Genomic DNA, 19,027 nt, shown 5'->3' on the forward strand with positions numbered 1-19,027 from the left:
TTTTATGTTTGAACTAGTTAAAAAATGGCACAAAACTTTGCTTTGTATACGTACATGAACTTACTTTAGGATTTAAAAGAAAAATGTTACAAAATATACAAAATGTTCAATTAAATATTGAATATAAATTTATAGTACGTTGTTCGTGTTTATAAAAATTTTCACGATTTGAACGATAACGAGCAGTCTGTCTACACATTTAGTCTTTGTTCACCGTTAAGGTGGCGAACGTTTCCAAATGTTAACAAATGTAAGTATTTTGGAGATCGTTTGATTTCACATTATTTGATGTGTTAAAGTTTGTGTTAGTTATACAACGTCGTACGGACGGAATTTTACTATTTGTAGTGCTATCATTGCTTAAATCTATTTGTTAAAACTAAGTTAAGAGAATATGCTATTAATGATTTATTAAATCAAGCGAAATCGTTTGAAGACTAATTGTGTGAGTAGACAATTCGAAACAATAAGATTTCCCCTGATCTTGACGAAATTTAAGGCAAATTATTGTTAAAGTTTCATTTAGATACTTAAAATGTACTTATCATATTTAAGGATATTGGTGACTATTTTTACTGGAGTCTACCACACTTGTCTTTTTCGCGATTGAACATGATCTGCTCGTCATCAGTGTTTTTGTAGATTTATTCTTTGTTTATTTTCCTTTTCTTATCACTTACATTCTAGGTAACATGGCACCCTATGAACTTTTTAAGCTAAGTTTCTTAAATTTAATTTATTTGCTGATAATTTGAATAATATATTATTTATACAGGTCAACATTTGTTTACTATGCGTGAACGTTTTCATATTGAATACTTTTCCAAGTGTTTGAGTTCAAAATTTACGTTTTTTATATTCAAAGGATGGACATATATTGAATTTATGATTTCAGTTATAACACAGAAATTTACATTAGAGACCACGATTTCCGAGCCATGTCTGCCTCTTCGCCCGTTGTTAGTTCTTGCGATTTTCAAAATTTCATATAAAGAAGTGCATATTTGAGCATACGATTTTACTTGATAGTTACATGTGAATTCCTCCAAAGAACACGCTTAAAACAGTTAAAATCAATTATTTATAATTAGCAATAGATATTGATTTAACAGTCTGTTTAAAGGTCCGATGAATAATTTCGATCGGCTTTTCACATGTTTGTAATTAATAAGGGAACTTTGTTAGGATGGTGGTTAGGCGAATTTAGTATATTGTTTGTTTCTTTTTAATATTATTGAAACACTTTTATATTCTCTATTGTCGCTGTGTCGTTTAGATAAGAGAATTCCTGCTGTTTGAGCCACAGCAACCGTAACATATGAAGAACAGTAAATAATGTGTTTTATATTCTGGTACAGAACGTATTTACAGAGCCTCAGAAACTCATAAATGATGTGTTCAGCAAGACGTTAAACCCACTAAAATTCAGAAGTAAACCTGGCCGGAAATTTAACGATATATTAAAGTCATTTTGATATACAATATTCATAAGGCTAATTGCCTATAGCAAAACCTAACACTTACATTTTTACTAAGAAGGTTGTTTCAAATACACCTTATGTTTATGCGAATTTTCTCAGATTCAGTCTTTAAATAGACTATTATTTATATTATATTTTTATATTTTTTAAAAAAAGTAAATAACGATTAAGAACATTTGCTCCATGGGGCAAATCTGATGTAATCATAACTTCCTCCGGTCTTTTGATCTTAAACAGTGGGGGAATCGAAAATCTGATCATTGAATTAAATAATTTATAGTAATGATACGTAAGTAAGGCTGCTGCAGGTGTTTACCACTTACGTTCTTATCATTGTAAAAGGTTAGTCCTCAGTCCGAAAAAATAAATTTTATACTGATACAATATGATATGGAGTTGGCAGTTGACTTACTCTTCATCTCGCTATTCATAGCACGTTACGTTACCTTCAGAAGAGAAACCTGATGGTGAACCGCTTTCTGAGGGATAGTAATATTTGGTGCAGCCGCCAACACTACTGCTACTATTTGGTGGTGTACTACCACTTTCCAGGATGTTCGTACTACATTCGTCCAAGTTAGTGACGTTAGCGGCTGCGGCAACGGCAGCGACTGCTGCTACAGCATGGCCCATATCTTGCAACTGATAAGCTGCTGCAACTACAGCTTGAACGTTATCACTAGGATCAGCTGGTGGACTACTTAGTAAGACCGGATGAGAACTACTAACACCGGCTGCAGTAACTAAATCGTCATGTGATGCATTGCTGCCACCAGATCCAGATCCTCGACACCACAATTGCCTCATTTCAGCGCGTCTATTACGCATTAAAATTTTGTATTCCGAAATACGCATTTTTTTACCATCAACTATACAAGTGCGTTTCGGCCGTGGTCTGTAGCGGTAATCCGGATGTTGCTCCATATGTAATTTAGATAACCGTGATTGTTCTTCATAGTAGGGTTGTTTGTCGGCGTTGGACATTGCCTTCCAACGTGCTCCCAAAATTTTTGAAATGTTTGAGTTGTGCATATCGGGACAAGCTTTTAATATTTTGCGACGCTCGTCTTTTGCCCAGACCATGAATGCATTCATAGGTCGTTTGATGTGGGGTTTGCCGTTCCCGTGACTATGACCATGACTTTGCCCGTGCCCGTGTATATGGCTATGGCTAAGGTTTCGAGCATTATTAATTCTCTCTTGGAGAGTGGAATGAGATTCTTCGATGTCAACCAATGATTGCTGTCGCGATTGTTGTTGTTGTTGGTTTTGGTGAATTTTACCGTGCTGCGGCGTTGTAACCATGTGTTCCGGCGCTAAAGAACCAGCCCCAGCAGAACTGCTCGCAGAATCTCTGCTGCTACGATTTGTTCGCGTTAAAGATACTTTTTCCAAACCATTGGAGTGAGCTAGCGCATCATTAACTCCTACAATAGCGGTATTAGTTGAATTCCACATACGGCACACTAAAAAGTTAGCTTCTGAAACATTGCTATTTGACGACGAGTGCCATTGCAATGGTGATCTTGTCACGAGTCTGGGTGTATGCTGCTCAAATTGATTTGAGAGTGAACCACCACCACAACTGTTTGGTGATTGTTGTTCGAGATACGGCGATAATGGTGGTGAACACTTTGGCTTAGACAAATTGAGAGGAGCATCGAATTCACTTTCTTCATGAAGCTCCATTTCTTCCGACGGCTGTATTGGATGCTGTTGAAGTTCAGGTATAAGCACTAAACTGTTTGAACTATCGCTGCGGGAAACATTTGCTATTGTTCTTGTATCTGATTCATCTTCAAGTTTTGATTGTGTGCGCAGAGGTGTTGGGGAATCTGGTGGCGTAGAGTTTGCAACGGCACTAGTGGTATTCAGGTTGTACAAAGGTGTCTGTGGTGGTGTTACTGTCCTCGTATCAGGAAATGGTATTTCCGAACGAACACTCTGGACCGAAAAATTCTTATTGTTGATACTGAAATTATTTGATATGTTATTATTGTACCCAGTCGATTCGCCAGAGATTATTGGAGCTGATGCACTTCGATTGGTTACCACCGCGTTGTGACTTTCGACGGTACTGTTGTTGTTGCTAACGGCTACTGCGGCTGCGAAGGCAGCTTGAATATGAGCGGCTGCGACGGCTGCTGTTGACCACATTGGTTGTATTGTCAGTTTATGATGAGAGGGCGAGTGTAAAGCATGTGAATGTAGAGCAGCTGGTAAGCCACCAGCAACGGCCGCGACAGCAGCTGCTGCTAATTGTTGTGGTGGGGGAGGAGGTGGGCGTAGAAATGCGGGTAGAAATGGTACTAATGCGGCGGAAGAAGCTTGAGGCAAATTCGGCTGTGCTGAGAAATTCTGCTGTCGCTGCTGCTGTTGTGCCACGGCGCATAATTGAGTATTAAGTTGATGTTGTAATTCTTGCAAATAATTATCTTGTTGTAGACGCTGCAGTTGCTCTTGATGGTGTTGTAAATTACTCTCTAAGTTGGTCATATTTTCAAGTTGCGTCTAAAAAAAAAAGCCGTGCAAAACCAAACCGTTATTATTCTTCTAACACTAAAGCTAGTTACTTCTAATGACATCAAAGAAATTAGTTTACTAATATTACCATAATTACGCTGCTTTCGTTCTGGATTAAGAGAGCAAAAGGAAAATTTCAACAGAAACTAATTTAAATGGTTTTTGCTGATTAAGAAACGTTTTTTACCTTAAAAGAAGTCCAATTTGTAAAAAATGTATAATAGGTTTCTCTTTACTTTACTAACTGTAACATATCACGTTAAGCGATTTGCTTTGAAAGGTCAAAATATAATATATATATATATATAATATATTCAATTCAGCAGTACTGAAGGACTAACTGAGATCTCTTATTACGGTTTTAGTTTATTTAATATGTACGAAACAGCTTGCACACGAAGATATCGGCCTACAAACGTAATACGCATAAGAGGCACAAAGTGTATACACAGCCCATGTCAGTTAAGTGAAATGTGCTTTACATAACATTGCAGAACGTGTAAGTAGTGGAGGAAAGACCACATAAAGTGACAAATAGTTTTTTCAGGCCTCTTCTTGTTGTGGGCCTATCTAGTTTTTTAAACTTTTGAGACTAAATTTTTGCTATAAGCCATGGCTTAGGAATGTATTCATAACTTCTTCAAACAGAAAGAAGATCAATTTTTCTTTTCGTCTTGATAAAGAATTTTTTAAATTTATTCGGTGTCCATTATGTATCTCGATACATTTCTATATTTCAAAGTTAATTTAATTACATTACAGAAATCTAGTCTAAAATTAAAGAAACTTGAATATCAAATTTGACGGTAAAAGCTTGACGAGTAAATAAAACATAAAATTATATTGCATAAACACATTAGCAAGGATTTTCAATAAATTAGGAAGGCAAACTCGATTTTCTGTCTGTCGATTTTGTCCCTGCCTAATTAACAGACAATGTCGCTCATAGTTTTTAATCTATTTCAGACATAAAATGTTAAATTTAAACTAAATTGAATCCTAATGAAATTAAATCAGAAGAACGAAATAAGGAACTAAAAGAGCAAAAAATTTCCGTCTGTTACCTTCTACATTTCATACTTATGCAATAGCATGTTATATTTAAAAGAACGATATGTACAAAAAAGTTTATAATTTTTACATATTAGGCGCGCTTAAAGAGTTTTGGTATTTCGAGTACAGAGATAAGAGAAAGTTCCTTTAAGGAAGGTGAATGACAACAATTCCAATATATCAGTAATCTTTCTTTTATTGATATCAATTTAAATGTTGATCCCAACATTTTTAAGAGCCTTCCAAAATGTATGGAAAAATAAATTCGAAAGCCAAAAATGATTAAAGAAAAATATCGTTAAGGTTTTAAGCTTTTCTATTTGCTAGGTCCTAAAACTTAAATCCTTTAAATTATAGTAGAGAATATCCTTATTTTCGTAATTGGCTTTTAATTTCAAAACCGCTGCAATACGTTCACAATATCGCATAGGGCAAATAAAAAGTGGAGCCGATAATGCATATAAATTGTGACCTAAAATTTCAGTTCAAAAGCACGACGAAAAGAATATCTTTTACTTGTGATTAGTGGTGAATATTAGTTTAATATTTATTACAAAAACAGAAATGATCCTGACTGATTACGTGTCCTACGTATATTTGACAATGTATTTATCACAATGATTTTAGGTGATGAGTGTCCAATATTCATTCTAAGACAAATGCAACTATCTTATTTGATTGGTTTTCAAAAACCATTACTCTCTTATAAAGGTATCAGTTGGAAAGATGACTTTTCTAGAACTGTTCATCTTGCTTATTGACGAAACAAGTTCCTTACACAATGTATGTTTCGTACGCTGTTACCGGAATTTTTCTTTTTAAAATCCTTTGTGTGAAGGTTCAGTTTTTCAAAAATAAATTTCGTTTTAAATTAATTATGCAATTTCTCCTTTACTCATATTGCAACACGAAAATTTTGCAGCAACATATATCAATTTATTGCACCTCAAAAGTTATGAACATGAACATATTGAAATTTTGCTCAAACTTGATTTACTTTACAAAATTCTTTAGTAAACGCAATTGACAATCCTTTGAGCAAGAAGTTGTTGAAGAGATATTGCTAGTAAACTAGTAGAAGTAGGAAATAATGCGAATCAAACCCATAAATCAGGCAAGACTGTAAAATTAAGAGAAACAAAGACAGCTGGTAAGAAACGCAGCGAAGGAGAAGGTAAAAACGAAACACACAAACTGCTTTTCGTTAATATTCAATAATGGAATATTCATTCCAAACTTTGGGGAAGAAGAGGTATATGCTTTACGATGTTATATGAACAAGGAGAAACAAAGAACTGTCAGATTTCAAGTGAATGGAATTGTCAGTGCCCTATGGTGTATAGGCATCTATATTTGATGATACCTTCAAGTGTGACACAAATAAATTCAAAGTCGATAATGCGGCAACGTACAGTGCATGAAGTGAAGATCAGATAACTAGCGGCGTCGAAATTATTTTGGAGGAAATTGTCGCGGAAATTACTTAGAGTATTCCAGTAGGAAATAGAAAGTAGTTTACGCCTGTAATGGACGCGGTTAAAATCGAATTTCTTTTTCTTGGATATACTGGTGTGCCTGAAGATATGCCAAACCAAAGGGCAATCGCAATCGTAACAGAACTCGAGAGAACTTAAGTTGGAACTTAAGAGGATTGTACGAACGTCACTAAAGCCGACATACTGCGAAACAGATGTCGTCACGTTACGCAAGAAGCTACAAGTAACTGCGGAAATTGAATTCAAAAATTCGAACAATCAAATTCAAGGCGCTACAGTCAAAGCGGAGGGCACCTTGGTGTAGCAAAAAGATAAAAAATTTCAACTAGGACTTCATTTCAATAGGAATCAGCAGTCAAATCATTTTGAAGCTGCAATGCATGTATTAAATGAAAAGTCTCCAAAAACGAACTGCTAATATTGGTAAATTTTTTGAGGGAATAGCTTTAAGCGTTTCCGCACCATTACTAATAGAAAGGTTAAATCGAAAAGTATCCGCAAAATATAGCCAATAACCCTATAGGCAATACCGGTAAGCCGCCTCATTCTCAGAAGATTAATACTGAGAATGCCGCTTTTATAGATGAATTTCTTAAATAAGTCAGAACTGCCGCATGTCGCAAGAGACGAGGGTGAAGGCTATATACGTGACCTAAGAGTGGACATTGAAAATTTTGTTTGTTGGAATTTCAAACACAGCTGATCCACCCCTTAAAAAAGGATTGTCACCAAAACTACAACCTTGTGGGCAACGGCCATAACACTTGCCACGAGGGTAAAAAAGATGGTTTAGTAGATCGAAAAAGATCTTCAAGATAAGTGTGAAATCCTGCGTTTAAACAAACTGAGAAGCTTACCAAAATGATGTTTTTCGGGACGAACACGGTTCCAAACAGTTTTGGAGAAGAGCAAAAGTAAAAGTCATTTGTGAATTTCTGCCAAAGCTAGATACATCCGAGAACAAAACAATTGAGGAAAACATGTAGAGAAATTTTAAGTAATAAAAGGAACTGCCACAGGATGTAGTGTTTGTTAACTGCAGACACCAAAGCATTCAACATTCAACAAAGATCCCTATAAAAACTCAAAAATTAAATCGTCGTATTCAAAAAGATTAAATTGCGATTTTTATAATTTCCTAAGTGCTGTAAATAAGTTAATTTAATTTTGTAAATAATTTTATGAAGTTAAATCGACTTGAAAGTAAGATTCTAAACCGGCCTAATCAAGAAATATTAAGATTTAACGTAAAAAAGAAATCTATGCATTTTCTGGTATCTCTGCTGACCACAGAATCAGGTTTTATACCTGCAATGATAATGGTAGTTACCATTGTCGTAAAGTTTTAATAATTTTTCTTATTCATTGCAGAAGAAGTTGCAATACAATCATACAAGAGCATTAATTTATAGGGGAATACTTTTGTTTTTGAATATACAAATTGTTTCAAGTAATATTTAATAAAGTTTTAAAACAAATTAAGTCTACTATTATAATTCTGTTTGCAGCATTGCAAATTATAAAGGTCGTTGTCAATCCTTTTAGCCACGCGTTTTAATGCACGGACTTATTAGCTCTTACGAGCACGTAAGTGCTCATGAATATATTAATGAAATACTAACTATATTTACAAAGTAAGGGAAAAAAGTACGTGCACATGTAGGTTAGTGACAAATTTTGTATAAAGCACATTTATAACTTAAAGATTTGCTTTAAATTAGTGCAAATGGTGCGATGACCGATTCGGAAGTCTTAAAAAGTATGTCGTGTTTTAACGAAAAAACCAGCAATTCTGTATTGTGAGTTGCTCCTTTCAGCTTAGAGAGAATTTTCTCACAAACAATAATAGGTAGCTGACGGCATTTGTATGCACGGGAAAGCAAATATGATTTCACTCAACATCGTATTGTAAATATAGTATGTCGCATGCATTTCCAATTTTGTTTGTACGAATTACGGGCTGTTTAGGTGATTGCAAAAATTGTACAACATAATTACATTAAACAAAAAATAGATAAAGATACGCAAGATTATTGTTTTCCAGATAAATTGTTTTAATTTTCTTTTGCACATAATGGCTGTATTTTTAAGCAAAGAAACTTGAGAGCTAAAAATTTTGCAATTAGAATACAACAAAAATAATGTTGATTAAAGTTAACGATATTCTTTATATTTATTATTTAGACTTATTATTATTATTATTATTATTATTAATTTCGTCACAGAAATAAATTCTAAGACTAAACTCTTAAAAGCACTAGCATCTAAGGCTATCGGCTTTTATTAAAAACTCTACCGCACTTGAGATTCGAACCCACGACCATTGACTTGCTAGTCGAGATTCCTCCCCTACGGCTACTCAGGCGGATTTAGACTACTTAACTTGACTGCTTCTGTTGGGGAAGCATTTAAGATACAGTTTAGACTTAAAAAAAAAGTCCATATAATTTGTAGGGAAAAGGAGAAAAACATAATAGTAACAAAGCATTTGAACACATGGTGGTTCTTCTAAACGGGGCCGTAGGGCCGTAAGATCAACGGTTTGCTATGCATGCCATGAACAACTGCAAGTTGCGAGCTTCATTTTGGAAGTCTATATCTTTGAATCAACCACACATATTCGTTTATTGCATTTTTTTCTGTGTACACATGCATCCCTTTTTGCGAGTCTGGAACGGATTTTTAGCTTTCCGGCTATAAAGTAACGAAACGGTTCAATTTTATACCTTTTTACATGTATACATTTTTTCGCCCATAATTAAATATACTTAAACTTTATATATAGAATTAATCTCGATTCAAACTACCTTATTAAGTCGACGTAAATTTCACTCTGAGATAAAATATAAAAATGATAAAGCATTTTGTTAATTACAGTCTAAAAATCATTCATATGAAATAAAAACTCAACTTTAAAATTAATTGAGCGTATTTTATCCATTTTCAAACACCAACTATGGTTATCAACTAGTAGTCTGAAAGCAAAGATTTTGCTTTTAATCTATTTTTGCCTTGAAACGGAGCAATAAATGATAGAAATATGGAAGCACATGACAACATTGAGTTAAACGTTTGGATATTATTCATGGAAAATTAGATATTATCCTCCCAAGGGAAGATACATTATGTCCGCTTCAATATATAAAGACATTCAAGCAAATATTATCCGAAATTTCGATACATAATGGATATTTATACACAAATACAAAACTATGATTAAATTTTATTACATATAAGCAAGCATGATAAACTATGTGCATGTAAAGAAATCTCTACATTGATATTTTCTACGTAGAATACTTAAGAATATGTATAGAATGCGGTGCATTCAAACAAAGCTTGATAAGAGCCAAAAGATAGATACTAAAATTACTTGCTATATTTCAGAAGAAATAGGATCTGACGATGTATTCAATCGTATTAGAGTTTTTTAAAACATAAAAAAAATACACATTAATATATTCTTCATATGTATTTGTTATGTCTATGAAAATCCGATGAATTTTTTGAACTTTCTATACTTGTTTTCTTTCATTCATTACTACAAATATTACGTAGTTTCACTCGGGAACATGTTTGCAGCTTCTAATTAAAAAGCATAACAATTAATTTAGATAGGTTTGATGTCAAGTGGAGGCATTTAACTTTCTAGTATCAATTTGAGGTTTTCTCGTTTCAAATATTATTTTTTTGTTATTGTTTAGATGCTTTCGAATGATAAAGTACAAAGAATTACTTTAAATAACGTTAAATAACATCAGCTACTTATAATACTAATACCCATGAAAAATTAATTCTAAAACTCATTTGTACGTGTAGGAATGCTTTATTTCTTATGTCTCATTTTGGTCTAGAAATATGATTGAAAGATCGTTGTTTTCAACAATTTATTTAAAACAAACGCAACAGTATAAAATTGTTGACGGTAATTTGTCACACAAATTTTATCTACGGTATATAGCGCCCCTATAGTCTGAACGTGAATCTATTAAGAAATTCATTACCAACGGTAAACATTGCGTTATCATGTTGCCAATTGCCGACACGAGAACACTCGAAAAATATTTATTTGCCTTCTACATCTGTTAGATCAAAAAGGACTACTGTTCGTTCAATATTTCCATTATCAAACATGAGTATACTCGCTAGAGACCTTTTTGTACTCAAAAAATTACCTGTGAGGGAATGCATATGTTCATTACATTAGGAATAATACAGTTTAAATAGCAGAAACTTAAAGCAGCAAGGCAAGTATGGAGGTAATCACAACATTTGTTGAGAGGTATTGTTTTTCGTTTAGATTCCACAGACGGCCTACTCGTTTACTTTTAATAGCATTTATTTAATTTATAGTTCCTAATGGGTCTTGCCCACATTTAGAATTTTGTTCATTATTTTTTAACACACATTGTTCTACAATTGTTTTTTGAAACGCATTAATAATGTGTTTACACATTATAGGCTTCTCACCTCAAGCATCATAAGTATACGCGTCATAATAATAACACATGAACGTTGTTGATCTTCTATTTTATGCTGCTTAGTAAGCAATCTTCTTGGATTAACTATTTTTTAACTTTCTTTTATTTATTGTTACGGCTTGTTTTCTCTTTTTTTATTTCCTTTTGCATATTTTGTATTATTTCTCATTTAGATGATCAGTCACAGCATTTGTAATGTTTTACATTCATATCAATAATCAATAAAACTATAATGCGCTTAAAGGCCACCAGCTAACTGACTGACTGATTAACTAACAACAGACCAAAGCAACCAATCAACCAACTAACAAATGACTATAGAAAAGTAATGGTCAAATTAAAGAACAACAATTGACTGCTTTTAATTTTTTTTATGTATTTGCATCAACGGAACTTTGTCTAAATTCGACGCGTGTTATTTTGCGAATGTGTGAGGTACAAAAAATACTATGACAAAATGCCAGCGGTAGAGATTACAGGAATCGTACACAACATACAAATACACATACACAAACACACTGACGGACATACAGACCGGCCTTACATGCAACAGCATGCATGCGTACGCGCGTGTCTGAGCGCACACGTTTGACGGCTTCGGCAACCCATTTCTCACTGAAAGGAAGCTTGTACTCTCCTATCGTTAGAGAGATAACAAAGACACCACAATCTATAGAATTCCAAAACAACTAATGCCTGATATTCTTCATTGCGATTGACAACAATGATGACGTCGTCGAATTTTCCATTACATTACTTTTCTTTTGGAGGAATGTGTACATAATAGTTTGCACCACATTAAGACACGTAAAATATAATACAATACAACTGCAACAAAAACTAGAACACTAACAGCAGCAACAAATTGTATTTACATCAAACTGTTTTGTAGTGTTTTCATTTGACTATATTTTGGAGGAGTTGTTTTAAATGTTTATTCTGTATATTCTGATTGTTTTATTCGTGGGGTTCAATTGCTTAGCTGCAAGGCAGTGAGTCAGCTGGCAGAACGCACTACGACGCATTCTCAATATTTAGCAACAAAGCTGTTAAGAATGGTTGCCCTAAAGAATGCTATTGTTGTGGAGTGCAACCGTTATTGTATCAGAGCTTTTGTGTTGGCAATGGGCGGGTTCTATACATGTGCCTGCGTAGGCGTTCTGTACTAAGTATTATGCGAATACGTGAATGGCTTCAGAAGTTTGTCATTGTGTGCACAGAACTCACGGCATTTATGCAATGGTAACCAATTCGGTTGTTTTCTATTGTCATCACACATTCAGGAAAAGTAACAGTGGCAGCGTTACCGGTAGTGTTATCATTAAGAATTGTTGTAAACAATTCTTCTATGTACTTTATTGTGTGCGTTTTTATGCTTGCGTCCTTTTAATGGCTCCACCCTTGGGTGGTTTGATTTGGCAACTGTGCGTCCTTGCGTACATATTTCATCACCAACGAAAATTACATAGTACTAGCAACACAATGAGAATAAAAAGTTAATGCATGCAATCTTGTTTTTTTTTGTGTGCAATTGTTTCATCAATTACTTGCTACACAGGCCTTCAACTAGGCAGCCAGTTAATGATAGTGATATTACATTTTCGTATTTACGTGTTTCTCGTTTGGATACCATACCATTCACTGCAAGTATACACAAATATTACAATTTTAACATACTTCGGCTTGGTATGAAACTTAAATGATCTTTGATTGTAATATTAATTGTCATCATCATCTTTGCTGCTGTTGCACTCTATGTCATTGTTGTGATGTCTCAGATGCGCGCGCAAACTGGGCTAGCCTATCAATCTGACAAATGAAACAAAAACATATATTGTGTTATCTTTAATAACAACAAATGAATGAACAATAGATTCATAGTATTAGTGGGGGAGGTTGGAGAGATACACTCTCAAATACTGTTGGCTTTCTTCCTATCCATTCACAAACATTATTTTCGGAACTACTTAAAATATAAAAAAAAATCTTACCATTTGTTATTTTTCTCCCACTTCACGATTACCTTGCGCTCCCATAAAAAAAAAAAACAAAAAAGAACACTACAGCACGAAAAGTTTCACATTGAAACCAGTGTGCGTATACCTAGAACAAACACACCCATTGTTCAGTAGCCAATTGTAATTAAGCTTTCCCACTCTCGTTCTCATAAGAATATAAAAAAAATTATGGGCTTTTACAATAAAACGAACAGTAACGCTAACCTAGCGATTTATTAAAACCATTGGTTTGAAATTTTTATTTCGTTGAAATCAATAATAACATGACGTTTTTTTGCAGCTTTTATATTAGGTTTTTTTAATAAAATTTGATCATGAATACCAAAATAAGTATTTCTTGGCATTTGGCGTTTTCTTATTTATTTAATACGTTTTTAACCTACTTCGATTTTTGAGTCTTTGTCGCGTTGATATCACTAAACTAAAAGTTGCACAAATTCTCTCTTCGGCTTTTGTTCGTTGTTCCTCGTGAAAAGAGTAAAAATGCCCGTTGTTTACTGCTGTTTTACAGTAGAGAGCGAATTTGTATAGCCTGTATGTATAAAATTATGAAATCAAACAAATATTTTCTTTGATTTTGCATGATTTGCAAGGAGATATTAGTGACATCTTAAGTAAAAAATGTGTTTTGCGTGCATCATGTGCAAAGAAATATTCGAGGATAATCTAGTAATTAATAAAAAGTAACCCGTATATTTTTTATGTGGTTTGGAACCTGTTGAGGATGCTTATAAAATTCTCGCAATTGGAAACTTGTTTTTAAAGAATAATGCGTTCTCGAATATTAAAATAATAAATTTCTGGAAATGAAATATGTCCAAGAATAACTGAAAAAGCAAAACTTTGTAAACTACAAAGGATGTCTGAAGTGTAAAGTGTGAAGCGTGTATTAGCTCGTTCGCCATAGCTGCCAATAACTTCCTCTGCCAAAGGAAGTTTATCACTTCTTTAATATTGGGTGCAGTTTATAACTTTTTTAATAATGAGTAGATAAATAGCTGGCTTTTCAAATTGTACAAACGTGTATGAGGCCTTTTAATGTATGATCGCTGTAGTTGGCATCGATTTTTTCCATTCGTTGCAACAAAACACTTTATTTCGTAACGGATGAAATTTTCTGCTCGCGCTTTAAATGGTATCAGGGATGAAATTTTCTCAAAACGTTATAAAACGACAGCTCAATTGTTATTTTTATATATAGTTATTAAATGAGTATTGAAAGATTTACCTCAATCTGATTATAAGTTCTCATTCACGCAATAAAAAGCGAACAAAATAAGAGTCTGCTTCGCATTTACTTTGCATTTTGCTATCAAATTCAGTAATGCATGAACGTTGGATTTAGTCAAAGGTATTGTTATTTTTAGTCAGTGAAATATTTCCTCTAAGGTCATGAGTATTAGCAGATAGCATGGAATGATGAACCAAAGTGAACAAGATTCATTTACATTCAAAATAGTTGTTAACTGAGATTAAACATTTGTACACAAGAATCCTTAACCACTTTTTTCCGACGCAACAGTCAGTAACACGCATCAGCAAATAAAAACAGTACATGTCATTCATAAGCGTGATATTTGTTTCACGCGGTATTCCAATAACGGTAAAAATTTAGATAGAAAAATGAAAGTTGGCGTATTTGTTAAAGGTGACAGGCAAAGTAAGTCTCAACGGTTTTACTCTCTTTAAAAGCAATCTTAGTTACTTACTTACATCTGGTAGTTACGTAGTTAGGCAGTTATAGTTAGTTAACAGTACCATTTTACCTGAAATATCTACACATTGCAATTGTTATCCTTTCGTGAGAAGACCTAGAAAGTTTTTGCTTGAACTTTTTGTTATTAAAAACGTATAAATTCGCATTAGGCTAAATCTTTTCAGAGGCCGGTTAATGGTTCTCGATATCGAATAAACTCGTAATTTCAATATGTTACTTGAAAGTCGTTGTGCGATTGAAAGACTTTTCACTCGATTGTAAGAAGAATGCATGCTTTATCTATAGCTGTAAATAATCTACTCGTGGCGAAGAGTCCGCAATTCATAGCTAGCGACTATAATCAATATTGGTAACCATAGACGGGCGCCAGACTTCTACGTTGCCTACCATCATATCCAGTGGTCGGTAAAAATAATAAAAATAATATATAATAGTAACAAATTAGAACATATAATATATATAAATATAAATTTGCAAAATCGAATCTTTATTTTATTTCAAGTGGACATGGTTAACCTAACGGAAATTAGAAGCGGTTCAGAATTTGTGCAATATGAATTCGTGTAAAAGCTGCTAAATGAAAATCAATAATTAGTTATGCATTCATATAAACATTCATATAAATAGGATGAAATAATTAATTCATATATTGGCATGTTGCGCTGGCCCATCAAGACACAAAAAAAAAGGTTACAAAAAAAATATTAGCAACAAAAAAAAGTAACTATTTTATGTTGTAAGATTTGGATTAGGAAAAACATTGAAATCAATTGTTATTTTTCAAGCGAATGTTCGAGGCCGCAATTGTGATTCTTAGCGACAGGCGAACGTAAACCACGCATACAAGTTTGATTATTTGCGTTGATAAGAACAAATACACATTTTGCAAATATAACATTCGTGACATGATATAATATGATGGTTGAACATGAACATGGATACGATCAAATGAGAAAGTAGATATATTATATATATAAAAATCATAAAAATGCGTTGTCACTTCGCTTATTAAATTTTATAACTAGAAATAAAAATTCTCGGTCGGAGCGCAAACCCTTGATACAAATTCTTTTATATATAGGATTGTGGAAGTACTGGGGAAGTATTAAACAATAAGTCTACGTATTAATTTATCTAGTTATTTCAAACAGAAAACGGGAAATATTTTTTTTTATTCTGTATAGTTCCCGCAAAGTCTTGTTAAAGTTTGTAATGAAATATGAACATAGGTTAAGCGAGTTTATGCTACAAAATGTTCTAACCACAAAGGCATATAACAGGTTCTTCTAAATAAAGTAATCTATCCAAAATTTTGTTAAATTTTAATACGCTAATTATTACTCCCCAAGGTTTATAATTTATATTTTAAGCAATAGATTGACAGTACGTTAAAGAATTTACTTATTTTAGTAATTTCAGACTTCCATACTAAGAAGACTATTTATTGCAGCAAGAAAAAAGTTTGTTGAGTAATTTCAATTTTTTTTCAATAAAAGCATTTTTCAAGTAAAAAATTGATCAAAATATATATTCATAGTTGCCAGAGTTTCCACGATGGTCCTTTGAGAAATAATAATTAATTGCATCACTCTCATTTTATATATGGTATGGTATGCAATAAAGGAAGAGGTGCAAGTATATTTGAAAACGGTTACAAATATGAAATAAAACAACTTACAGACGCCTTCCGCTTCAATATAAAATATTGATGAGTGTAAAAAGTTTGGCTCGACCCGAGTGTAACTTATCTCTCTTTCAAATGGCAAAACCCGCCACATAGTGAAAAAAGTATGCTTTTGTTTCGTTGAAAGGCTTTTATTGACTACTAAACTTAATTTAAAAGACTTGAAAATTTTTCATCATTTTCTTATCAGATAATATGCTACTTCACACAACTACTTATATGGAACGGTGATTTTTCTCCTCTTCTTTTCACTAGCTTAAGTCATCGCTTAAGTGTTCAGTGATGATGCCGTGAAATCGTTGGCGTAACATAGTTTTAAAAGTCAAGAACATAGAATTTCCGACCATGTCGAAATATCTATCCTTCATGTTTTTTTTTGTCACGATTAAAAAACGCTTTTTCTCAAAAGCATGTTCCTCGTGTCGTGGGGTCGTAATTTTTACCCGACTGCCATTAAGTTCTTGTTGTAGCTTTATGCTTAGTTTTTTTGGTGACCGTGCGGTATTTTGCGATTAATTAAGGGTCATGTTTTTGATTTACGAGTAATTTAAAGTAAACGTTACTTTTTATGCCCAGCACCACTTGTAGTGCAAGTATATATTTAGTTTGTGTGGATGTATGCAGACGCAGAAGAACTTGAGAAGGATCCACCTTTTATTATACCGTTTGCTTTAGGATAACCTTATGAATCGATATAAGCTTGTCCGTTTTATTGTCTTGTGTTCAACAGGTAGCAATTTTTGAGATGTATTTGACGAATTTGGTATATCGACATGTTTGGCCTAAGGACTATCGTTATTGCAAGCAATTTGGCCTGGACACCTCTTTCCTCCACTTCCCACATAATACCTCATTTTGAAAGGTTCTTACATGAATAACTGTATTAAGCGAAGTGTCGTAGGGTATCTAGTAATGAGCTCTGCCCCACCATAATGCTTTTACTAGCTTTCTAATCAATTTTTCGGAAAAATCGTAGAATATGCACTAGATTTTCAGTCACATTTTTAGAAAGAATCAGGGTTATTGTTTATGTAAAAGGCTACTACATTTCTCACATATTTTTATATTTTTTACATATTTTTAGAATTTGTAACTTTTCATTAAAGACGCATGGTGACAAACTTTTCCGTTTTCTTACATAAACTTAGAAAACTTTTTAGTGCACCGTGATTGCCGATAGCCTGTGTTGCTAGTGCTCAATGTCTTTTTTTTAGTCTAAGAATTCAATTCATTAGTCTAAAATTAAAATAATAATAATAATAATAATAATAAATTTGTTAATTCTGAAAAATACCATTTATCATTCATTTAAAACTTAAATGGGTCAGCTTACAAAGTTTCCAAGCTAGCGAATTTTTGCAGTTTAATTCTACCATTAGTAATATGAAATCTACACCGAATTAATAATAACAATAATAATAGTATTATTTATAATAATAATAATAACTTTATGTATAATAATACAATATTAAGATGTGTGTGATAAGTGTTGTCAATCTGGGCTCACACTATTTTCCATTTCTTTTATCTATTTTTTCTTTCAAGCACTTGGAACTTGCTAAACGATCTAAACAAGTCACACATATTGATTTTAGTCCACTGACTGTCATGCCAAAATTTTGTTGCGTATTTGTAGAACAATTAAAACTTATAACAAAGATATTTTTCCCTAGGAAATAATAAATTTATACCTTAACTAAAAAAATCTATGCATTCTTTTACATAAATGTATGCAATGTTAAGAACATTTGACAAAATATACAATTGTTGACCAACGCACTGTGATCCCTTGTTTGCTTTTACATATACTTTTTTCGTTTTCCTTTTTTTTCGAATGAAATTAAAAATTAGGTGTAGCAGCATATTACCCAAATATGATTTGACATAGAATTAATGTTCTTAACATTGCATACGCTTACAACTGTTGTACAACTGATGTTCTTCACATTTTTGTACATACGACTGATGTTCCTAGCCATCTCTCCTGCGTTCAAAAGGTTTGGGATCATGTATAGATGAGATTTTTTGAGGTAGCTGGATTCAGGTATTTTCGACATTTGCTGTTACTGGCAGTGATCGTGGGGCTGGTTTAGGCGTACCCCTTATTTTTGTGAAGTTTGGAACGTAATGTCAAGATCAGCACAACAAGTAACAGTAGCATGGAAAGCACAAGCGCGGAATAGTTTACTCAGTGATGGCGATGACTATTAAATGTAGTAAAGTCGATTCTCTTAGTAGTCATTGAAGATCACCCCGTTGGGTCAGCTGTACCTTAAATTGATGATTTGAAACGCTAAGAACTTTCAATTTCCTGTGGCTCACTTATGAGTTCAATATGTTCGAATCTTGAATAAGAGGTACGTAAACCGTTCGACGATCCAATATAGCGTTGCATCGTTATGAGATCGTTTTTGATTACATAATTAGGGCCTAATTCCATTGCTCCAGTTCCCTTCAATACGGCTAGTGAGATTTCTGTGCCGCAAGCCATTGACATTTCAGTGTCTGACATCGTAGCAAAGATTAATTTGTTTTGAATTCGGGCGAACTTATAACTAGTTGTGGTTTGATTGC

General features: G+C 33.4%; 1 protein-coding gene and 1 long non-coding RNA gene across 4 annotated transcripts in view; one reads left to right on the plus strand and one right to left on the minus strand.

Moving 5' to 3' along the window:
• The window catches only part of LOC119643651, a 165,101-nt gene that overhangs the window by 53,245 nt on the left and 92,829 nt on the right, over positions 1 to 19,027 (plus strand). The window lies entirely within an intron of this gene.
• Positions 145 to 16,532, minus strand: LOC119643647 (transcription factor Sox-5). 3 transcript variants are annotated; one of them, XM_038043031.1, is made up of 2 exons: positions 16,448 to 16,532; positions 145 to 3,992 (listed from the first exon to the last, which is right to left on the minus strand). In XM_038043031.1, the coding sequence occupies exon 2, from the start codon at positions 3,975 to 3,977 to the stop codon at positions 1,905 to 1,907; it is 2,073 nt and encodes a 690-aa protein (XP_037898959.1). In that variant the 5' UTR covers positions 3,978 to 3,992; positions 16,448 to 16,532; the 3' UTR covers positions 145 to 1,904. The 3 variants fall into 3 exon arrangements, with proteins under 3 accessions (XP_037898959.1, XP_037898958.1, XP_037898957.1); XM_038043030.1 differs by lacking the exon at positions 16,448 to 16,532 and adding an exon at positions 10,729 to 11,749; XM_038043029.1 differs by lacking the exon at positions 16,448 to 16,532 and adding an exon at positions 11,024 to 11,741 and having other exon boundaries at positions 149 to 3,992.

The sequence above is a fragment of the Glossina fuscipes genome, unplaced genomic scaffold (assembly GCF_014805625.2).
Source record: "Glossina fuscipes isolate IAEA_lab_2018 unplaced genomic scaffold, Yale_Gfus_2 61514, whole genome shotgun sequence".
Classification (NCBI taxonomy): domain Eukaryota; kingdom Metazoa; phylum Arthropoda; class Insecta; order Diptera; family Glossinidae; genus Glossina; species Glossina fuscipes.

Excerpts from the sequence above, each read along its gene's own strand:
- LOC119643647 (XM_038043029.1), bottom strand. The coding sequence starts at position 11,050 with ATGACGCGTATACTTATGATGCTTGAG. Across the intron at positions 3,993-11,023 it reads GTATACTTATGATGCTTGAG|ACGCAACTTGAAAATATGAC; the intron begins GTGAGAAGCCTA and ends TTTTTTTTTTAG.